This window comes from Anastrepha ludens, chromosome 5, assembly GCF_028408465.1.
Source record: "Anastrepha ludens isolate Willacy chromosome 5, idAnaLude1.1, whole genome shotgun sequence".
Taxonomy (NCBI): Eukaryota; Metazoa; Arthropoda; class Insecta; order Diptera; family Tephritidae; genus Anastrepha; species Anastrepha ludens.
Window position 1 is genome coordinate 56,350,259 of NC_071501.1, and position 10,175 is coordinate 56,360,433.

The window sequence follows — 10,175 nt, forward strand, 5'->3', positions numbered from 1 at the left end:
GCGATAGACGATTATTGATACACCAGTTGCTGAAATTATCTAAATCAGTTTGCATCAGTTCAGAGCCGAGGGAGCTAGTAATCGTCGAATATATCTTAACGTCGTCTGCATAAAGCAGGAATCTTGCTGACGAGAAACAATAGTGAATATCATTGATAAAAAGAACAAAAAGAAGCGGGCCAAGAATACTACCTTGTGGAACCACAGAGCAAGCAACGAAAGGAAGAGACCTAACATAGTCGACGACGACCAAACAATTGCGATTTTGCAAGTAAAATGAGATCCAACTTAAGAAGGCTGAGTGGAAGCCAATGCAGGCTAATTTTTTTATTAGTATTATATGGGAAAACCGATCAAAGGCCTTAGAGAAGTCGGTATAAATGGTGTCAAGCTGGTGCCCTGATTGGAAGGTCGCGATACAATTATCCGAAAACACAGCTAAATTAGACACTGGTGAGCGGCCCAGAAAGAAGCCGTGCTGCTCCGGACGCACCATGTTCTTGACAGCAAAAAGTAATTAATTTGATGATGCATTCAAAAAGCTTTGTAGCTTTGAAATAGGCGTGAAGTTACTAATATCGTTTTTATTACCGCTCTTGGAAATGGGTGAAATGAAAGTCAATTTCCAGGCACCAATGTTAGTGATTTGTTAAAGATTAACAACAGAGGGTATAGTAAAGAATCACACTGCTTGAATAACACCGCAGACAGACCATCAAAATCAGTGTTTGAAGAAGATTTAAGTCGAGTAAAGCTTCTTGAAGACATCTTCAGTGGACAATACTAGCTTGCCGAAGTCAATAGATGATTGTATATCGAAGAAAACATTTTCCTCACTCTCGGAGGCCCATGCAAAAGTAGGATTAAAGAACTCAGCGAAGAGAATAGCGGCATCGGCTGGAGTATTAACAGCTTTGTCACCGAAAAAAGAGCGGACGGAATATTGGAAACAGTAATGTTATGTAATTAAAATGTAATTTTTAATGTAAAATAATGTAATTACATAATTACAAACGAAACTGTTTGACTTTGTGGTGGAATTTTAACAAAGTTGTGAATTTCAGCTTCACATAAGAAAATGTATTTGATTATAGCAATTTTTCCAGAGTCGGTTTATGGAACTTTGGTGGAAATTGAGTGTTTATTACTGAGGCGGAGAGGTTTGTTTGGAAATAGTTTCTATTATTGGGTTGATATTAAGTAAATAAGTTCATAAAAAAGTTGTTTGTTGCTTTTCTTATAGGTTCAATTGTATGTCGTACAGTGTAATGAAATGCATCTCTTACCGAACGCACATCTGGTCAGATGTTCAAATAATGAGGATGCTATTGGCTATAGTGAGTGAGTGTGGGTGGTGGTCATGCGCTGGCCTGCAGGGACATGAGATATTGGCATGCTATTTGACTCCCGATAATCATTCATCCCACATACATGTACGCTACATTCCCTTTCTCCCACTGCCTTTCACGACCAGTGGAACTATTTCCGTCAATGTGAAAGGTTGGTGTTATTTAATAGATTAAGGTACGAATGTATGTATGCACATAGAAATGCAACTTTATATACAGGCTCAATTTTGTGTCAGCAAAGATGGCGGTGGCAAACGAAAAGCGTTGTGAAACCCTTCGCGTTGAAATATTTTTTATGAGCTTCGTTTGATTCTTATTTTATTATTTCACACAATGACATTATGCATGTACGATTATATTTACATACAAAGCATTATACTTATATAGTTGATCGTTTGAGGGCACAATGGAATGCCAATTAAAATCGGTAATGCCTGAAAATATTTTCAATTAAGGTAAAATTGAAATACTCTATAAGCACAACCATGATTGGAATTTGCATAATTTATTATTAAACGAACAATTGTCGCTAAAGTAAAGCGATCAGAATAGTTAACATTGTGCATGTCATTCATAAATGTGAACCTATACATTCTGCCCAAAAAGTACCGGGAATTGTTCAATAAAACGCCAAAAATTGTTTAATCATCAAAATTTATTTTGTCGCCTTCAAAAAAGGACCCACTCGAAGAAATACACATATGCAAATCACTTTTTAAATCGGCGTCCGCGGAGTGGCAATTGAAGTTTTGGCAAAAGGAAAAAGTCACAGGGGCTAAATCCGGTGAATACGGTGGTGTACCGTCGAGTTTTTGGAAAAACAAGTGTTTACAATGTGAGCCTTGTGAGACGTTGCGTTATCATGGTGCAAAATCTATGAGTTTTCTTTCCACAAATTGAGGCGTTTCCTACGCGCACATTCTGTCTCAAACGTCGCATAACTTCGAAATAAAATTCTATATTTACCGTAGAACCATTTGGAACGAATTCCGAGTGCACAACACCATGATAATCAAAGAAAGCGAGTAGCATGACTTTCACCGACTGACTTTTGACAAACTATGAGGTGGTTTTTTGGGTTTCGCCTCATGTGGATAGCGCCATTCAGCCGCCTGTTGACTGGTTTGCATGTCAAACTCATGTACCCACGTCTCGTCACCTGTTATGATGCGCTGGATAAACGGTGGGTCCGAATTCACTTGCTCAAGCATGTCTTCAGAAATTCAACTCTCTTGGGACGAGTCGAGCAGCCACGCGTCTCATGCCCAATTGATGGTGTAAAATGTTGCGAATTGATTCGAGAGACTCGGTAAGGTCACGAGCTACCTCCTTCAAATTGAAATGATGGTTTTCTAGCACTATTTTCTTGACTTTGTCGACGTTTTCATTCGTTGAAGACGTTGGTGGACAACCAGATCGTGGCAAATCTCCACGACCACTCGTGGTCCGTGTTTTTGATAAAGCCATTCCCCATAGGCTTTCTGCAACATTTGCATGCAAAAACACAGAATTTAAGACAAATTCTTTGTTCGATATTTTTATCCCTAGTGAAAATCGCAGATCACACCTGCGGTTGACTGATATAATTAAATGCCAAAAACAAGCTAATTGACAGATCACGCTCAAACTCTGCGACACTACAGAGGACAGTTGTACCAACATACCAGCGAACAAAATTTAGACATATGTGTAACGCTTAGACAGAATGTACTTTTCCACACATACATATGTACATGGGCATATATTTCTATTTTGCAGAATGCGGCCACATTGTACGACAAATTTTACTTTTTTATATGTGTTCTGAGCCTGAACTGTTATAAGGTAATTCCAAAGAGTCAATAATTCTTATTAAAAGCGGTGACACTAGAGCAACAACAATGTTTTGTATGTTTGATTGGCAAAGCAAAGTATTGGGAAAGTAGAAAATAAAGAATTAACCTGCCTTGTTTCATTCTGGGATGACAGTGGCTGATGAGAAAAAAAAAAGCTGATTTACCGATACCACCTTTAATAGATTCGCCTTGGCTTTCAATCAAAAATTTTTCAGAAGTCAATATTTCACTTTTATTTGTTTTTAGTGAAATATACGTACCGGGCCCGGCACTCGAAGTTTAACCAACTTCAGACCGCTCGCGCAGCTGTTGCACGGGCAGCTGGACCACCTTAAAATAAATAAAGTTTTTGCTTATCGCACCATTACTCGTTACAATGATACTGGTAGAATCACGAAACGTCATGGAAGTATGCATCAAAAGACTACAACGTCACGTGCAATTGTTAAAAAGTGAAAAAGCGACTTGAGCGAAATCCCCGACGACATGCCAATCAAATGGCAAAAAAACTGAAAATATCTGACTGTAGCATCCGCCGCTTACTGAAAACTGATCTCAAAGTCAAGCCTTACTAGTCCAAAAGGCGCATGATCTCACACCAAAGCAGCAACAAGTCAGTCTGGAGAGAGCGAAGGAGTTCCTCCCTTGGCCGAAAGCGGTCAATTTCCGAACATTGTGTTTTCTGACGAGAAGAATTTTCAAATTGAGCAATTCGTAAAGTTCCAAAACGATTGTGTTTATTTGACCGAACGTTCATACGAGAATTTTTGGCATCGATTGGCCACCAGGAGATAGCACCCGCCACAGATAATGGTCTGGGCCACTGTAACTGCAGATGGGCGCTCTCCAATCGTTTTCATCGAGCCTGGCGTCAAAGTAAATGCGCAATATTATCGACAAAGTATTCTGGGGGTTGCTTTGAAATCGTGGATGTTTGTCTTCGGTGGCAGACCATGGACGTTTCAACAGGACTCGGCACCGTCTCACAAAGCTCGAGTGAACTAAGAATGGCTAAAACAAACGTTCACACAAAGGCTAGATTATTCTCTTTGGACCATTGAGAAAAATTATGTATTTAGTTTGACAGTAGTCACTCGTGATCTGTAAAAAACACTATTGGAAAAATTACCTCCAATCTGAACACCCTTTATAATCATAGAGTTTACCTTTCGTGACATATCTATTAGGTCGGGGAATATGTTCGTAGCGTTTTTACAGACAACTTTTATTTAAACAAAAATCAATAATTACATCAATGAGTTAATCACTTTCATATTCGCTGTTGCTGTTTACAACCTCTTGTTGAGCTAGTTTTTAAGGACCTCTTTGTTTTCATAGGTAACGCCCTTCATATGGTTTGACAGGGAGCGGAAAAAATGGTAATCGGTCGGTGCAAGGCAGAGAATACGGCGGATGCCTCCCATTCGAGCTTTTTGAGTGCGGCTTTGACGACTTTTGCAACACGGGGCCTGGCGATGCCGTGAATGAGTATGGTTTGACCATGTCGACCAGGTGATTTCAGTCAAATAGCCTCATCCACGCGGTACATCTGGGCAATATAGAGCTCCTTGCTGACCATGTCATTCTTTCCGAGCATTTCACAGTACACCATGTCCTCCTAGTCCCTCCAAACACATATCATGATCTTCTTTGGATGAAGATCCGACTTGACTCTCGGCTTTGGCGAATCTCCTGTAGCTACCCACTCCCTTCTTTGCTTCATATTGATTTATAGGCATTATTTCTCATCTCCCGTGATGATTCGGTACAAAAAGCGCTGTTTATGACCGCGTGTTGCTCGGTGGTGGGCGAGATGCTGGAAAGCAATTTGAAAGCGATTTTCTTTGTTTTTTTCGTTAAGCTCGTGAGGTACCCAGATTCCCAATTTTTCGGTAAATCCCAATCCCTGAAGGCGATTGAGAATCGTTTTATGACCGCAGTTCACATTTTCGCTTGTAACTTATCAATATTTCTGAGACCATCCACTTCTGAGACCAGCTTACTTCCAGTTTCGATTTCGTTACTGGCAAACTGCTTTACATTGTGAGGATAAAAAATATGGATGTTGATATAACTAAATAGGATGTATTCGAGCTTCAACATTGACAACATCATGTGTTCGATCAATAAAATGTTGACAACATACCAGTCATCAGTAGCAAAGCAAGCTCAGTATACAAATTCACTGGACGCAGGAAGAAAGAGTGATATTGCATGTTATTTTTATATGCATCATTAAAGTCATCGATAGGTGCACTAGCTCAGTCAAGCTCAGTCAGGCTTACCGCTTTGATTTAGTTGTACGAAGCTGGTTGAATTGTTTGCGGTTATTGCCATGTGCTTCTAGGCCGTCTTTCCGTCCATTATCTGAAATATTTGAGGCTAGTAATAATAATGTTTCAGTTTTGGACTATTTGATATAAAAGGTATTATAATTATATTTACATAACAGTTGTTTGTAACAGCATAAAGGAATCGAGACAGATGTAGACATACATATGTCTACCAAAACGGTGAGAGGAGTCGGTAACTCGAACACAAATTAATATATTATTATGTTCTAATGACACTTGGTATACATATTACTTTGTATCCAAGGTATTTTGGTCTGGCTTTGGTTAAGTATACATACTGCTTCCCACTCCACGCCCATTTTTTATGTGTTAAGACTAAATTTCTTTCCGTTAGGTTGATATTAAAAGCCATTGTCTATCGCTTTGCTTGATTCCAAAAATTAACAGCCTTCACAAAGTAAATTTTACTATTTAATCGTCATAAATTCCTTTTGTCCCGAGTGGATCATAGGGTCCCAAGGTCTCAGTTGTATAACTATGATAGTTTCATATACTCACAAATTCTGCACCTCCAAATCAGACGGGAATGCTGCCATAGCCCACACGATTAGATACCTCATTGTTGTTGTTGTAGCAGCATAAACATTCCTCATACATTACGTTACGTAGAACCGACTGTCGTGGGAACGTGGATATTTCGTCTTCAGCTATGGGTGCTTAGGCAACCAGGGTATACCACGTGGAGGTGAGGGTAAACATTGAGGTTATAGACTGCTGATAAATGCTTCCTCCGAATTATAATTCAAATTTCCAACTTTATGTTTACTGTTGTAGGAGCTGTTTAGCTTTAAGCCCATTTTATTAACAAATTCCGCCCAATTTTCGTGGCAATATTTGTTCTAAATGTATACCAAGTAGAGGTGCCAAACTATCGATGGTGGGCGCCATCGATTGTGGACGATAGTAATTTTCAAAGCATCGATGGTGGTCGATAGTACCATCGATAGTGGTCGATAGTCGCAATAAAAAACAGTGATAGAGAATCATTGAAACTTGTAAGAAAAAACAAATAATTTGAATTTTATTTTAATTCATAAGGAACACTTTAAAACAACTATATATTTTCACAAGTGTGAGTGATTTACATTTGGGAAAAAAGAGTAAGAGTACAGGCTATGGGTCTTTTCTGCCAAAATATTGAACTTATTAGTTTAAGGAACATTGCTTACATTTTATGAAATTACATTTTGAGGGAAAAGCTAAAAATACAAAAGCCTTATAAAAGACTTAAAAGCTAAAACTTGAAAACTATAATATGATTTATTTATTATAGCGAAAGATTTTTGTTTAAAAACAACAAAACGTTCACATTTTCTTCTTTAAGCCGTGTTCGCCTATCAGAAACAATTTGTCCCGCCTTGCTGAAAGCTCTTTCCGACTCCACAGACGTTGCGGGGATGCATAAATATTTATACATCAGTAATTTTAATAAAGGGAAATCCACCTGGTTGACATGCAATCAAATGTATTACCAAAACTTAGTTTTATGTATCGTGCTTGCTTCCAGACTGACAGGGTCTTCAACATGAGTCAAATTGCCCAAATTGACCAACTCATTTTCCAAGATACTTGCTGCTTGTTCAGCATTTGCGTTGGATTGAAACCCATCTTTTTGGAAGCGTGGATCCAAAATCGTAGCCATCCTTGTTACCGTGCGTAGCTCATATATAGATAGTCGTTTTTTAATCGACTCCAACAGCATCTTTCATAGATTTGCCTACCGCAGTTGCCAACTGAGATGAAAGATTTTCAATTTGCCGATATAGTCCATATGCCAATGGTGTTATTAATGACACTGTAACGTATTTGCCACCAGAAACTTTTTCGAACACGTTCTTAAATAAAGCTAATATTTTGTCAATATCTTTCAACACGTTGATTTCCTCTGCAGTGAATGGTAATGGTGCATTTGTTGTTGATAATAGCACACTGGCAATGGCTTCATGGGTTACTAAAACTCTCTCAATCATGTCGTGGAAGCTGTTCCACCTTGTTGGGGTTTCTTGCAACAAGGTGTATGCAAAATTTTCTTGAACTTGTTTCAATTTTTCGTTCGCAATTGAACTTTCCTTATAGACTAAAAGCCCGCGACGCCCAGACCTTCGTTAAATTATAAAAGTTGGAAATTTTTCTATATACGTCTCCTATACAGGTATAAGCAAACCCAGATTATTAAACCTGGGTCGCGGTGGCTTTGGCAGGTAACAGGTAGTAAAGGTGAGTAAAATTGAGTCTCAAATTTGTAAAAGTATAAAGCTTAGTTTTTATACATTTCAACTTACAATCATATCAGAAACTGCCTCGTCCATTGGCGGACACTTAGGGCGGTAACAACCCCTCCCCAGACACCCTAGCATTCTAATTATTTATAAATCTACTTTCGTCATAGTATAAAATCTAATTTTTATATATGTTATTCAGAGATCTATAAAAATAATGTGTTCACAATCCCCAGACAGTTTCGATGGTTCCCCTATCTTCCCAGACATAATGAAGTCCACTCCAGGCGTGAGCGCGATGAATATATATGTACGTTGGTGCGAGTAAAATAGCGCGATTGGTCTACGGCGATCTTTTTCTGCGCATCAGCTGTCTTATACTCTGTATATTATTGTAGTGTGAACTGTTATACGTACAGCAAGCGTTTAATAATTTATTTGCAAAATTTATTATAAAATAAGTGGTCTAGTTGTGATAAAGTGTTGTCATCGAAACGGAGGAACCGGAAAAAACAAATTAAGTTGTTTTATTTGTAAGAAAAGTGAGGGGAAATTAATATTGCTTTCTGAAGAGACATTAAAGAAGTGCCGAACTGTTTTGAAAGTCAGAAAAAAACACAACCTTAAATATGCGAATGTTATTTTGCCTGATGAATATACAGATGGAGGTTATCACCGAGAATGCCATAAAACATTAACAGGCGTTAATAAACAGTACTACAATTCGGAGCCTGCAGATTTAAAAAAGAAAAAAAGAGTAAACAAAGAGTCGATTAGTGTAGACAATTTATCTCCAGATACACCGATAGTACCTGAGTTCACTACCGAACTCGCAACAAAATCTCCAACATCATCAGAACAAAATTTATATTGTGAATTGATAAAGCTCCAGTGATGATTCGACCATTTGGATGCTGACGGGTACTGGAAACAATGTGAGGTACGTGAATCTAACAAAGATACACGCCCAGTTAGGAGAATCCATTTGCCGAAGCTTGCCTGGTTTCCACGCAATAACAGGGTGCGATTACAATCCGGCATTATTTAGAAAGGGAAAACTAAGACCTTACAAACTATTAAAAAAAAACGATGAATTCCAAAAAGCTTTTATAAAGTTCGGCGAAAATAAGTTAATAGAGGACAGCAGTGAACAGAAGAACATTTTCAATAGTATTCAGAAATATATTTTCAGTGTATATAATGTTCGGAATGCAATTGATGTCGATTCTGCTCGAGTTCAGATGTTTATAGACTCATACAAAGTTTCCGACATTAATGAGGCTTTCAATCGAAAAAAATTGAGAAACTTTGATGCTAGCAGTTTACCACCTTGTGAAAATGAGCTACTACAGCATTTTTTACGAGCTAATTATATTTGTACGATTTGGAACAATGCTCACTTAAGAAAACCTACTTCACATAAACCTGGAAATAATGGCTGGGTACTGGAAAATGATCAATACCATTTTAAATGGTTTGAAGGAGATCAGCTACCTACTTATGTCAGTGATTCTGTACAAACTTTGTCAGGTATGTTATAATGTTCACTGTTTATGAAGAAATTATCAACCATTCATAATTATTCTAACTTGCTTTAATTATTACAGAAGCTGATGAAGACGATGACATTCATGAGGACAAATCCGCAGAATGGAGTAGCGGTGATGAAGATAATCGAGATACCGACGAGGACGATGAAGTTGATTAAATATTTTTTTTGATTTAATAATAATGTTTGACACATTATATTTTTACTTTGTATTGTAATGGCTATAATTATAAATATAATTGAAATCTTTTTCGATTGGTTCAATTAAGATCTAAATTATTCTCTCTCCTTACAGTAAAACTAACATGCATACAAATTTATCTTCTTAACTTTAAACTTCTAGAATTTTACCATCAGCTGTCGATTTTTCGTATTTTTTTCTGCACAATACTAGAAAAAATTTTCGATTGATATTTACAACTTTCGTAGATCTCCACTTGACTCAATAAAAATCGCATTATTGTATTGTTGATTTAATAATTTGTTAATATGAAAATTTTTCTGCGTTCTCCTTTAAAAATTTACTTTTTTTATCTGTTATAAATGTATATAATGAATTTTCTTGATAAATTTAGAGAACAGATCGCACTATTTCACTCGCGCCAACGTACATATATATTCATCGCGCTCACGCCTGGAGTGGACTTCATTATGTCTGGGAAGATAGGGGAACCATCGAAACTGTCTGGGGATTGTGAACACATTATTTTTATAGATCTCTGAATAACATATATAAAAATTAGATTTTATACTATGACGAAAGTAGATTTATAAATAATTAGAATGTTAGGGTGTCTGGGGAGGGGTTGTTACCGCCCTAAGTGTCCGCCAATGGACGAGGCAGTTTCTGATATGATTGTAAGTTGAAA

The 10,175-nt window shown here is 37.5% G+C and overlaps 1 protein-coding gene across 1 annotated transcript; it reads left to right on the forward strand.

The window, feature by feature from the left end:
• Positions 1 to 8,663: 8,663 nt before the first annotated feature.
• LOC128864261 (uncharacterized) lies at positions 8,664 to 9,561 on the forward strand. Its single transcript, XM_054103832.1, has 2 exons — positions 8,664 to 9,287; positions 9,365 to 9,561. The coding sequence occupies exons 1-2, from the start codon at positions 8,669 to 8,671 to the stop codon at positions 9,463 to 9,465; spliced, it is 720 nt and encodes a 239-aa protein (XP_053959807.1). The 5' UTR covers positions 8,664 to 8,668; the 3' UTR covers positions 9,466 to 9,561.
• The last annotated feature ends 614 nt before the right edge of the window (positions 9,562 to 10,175 follow it).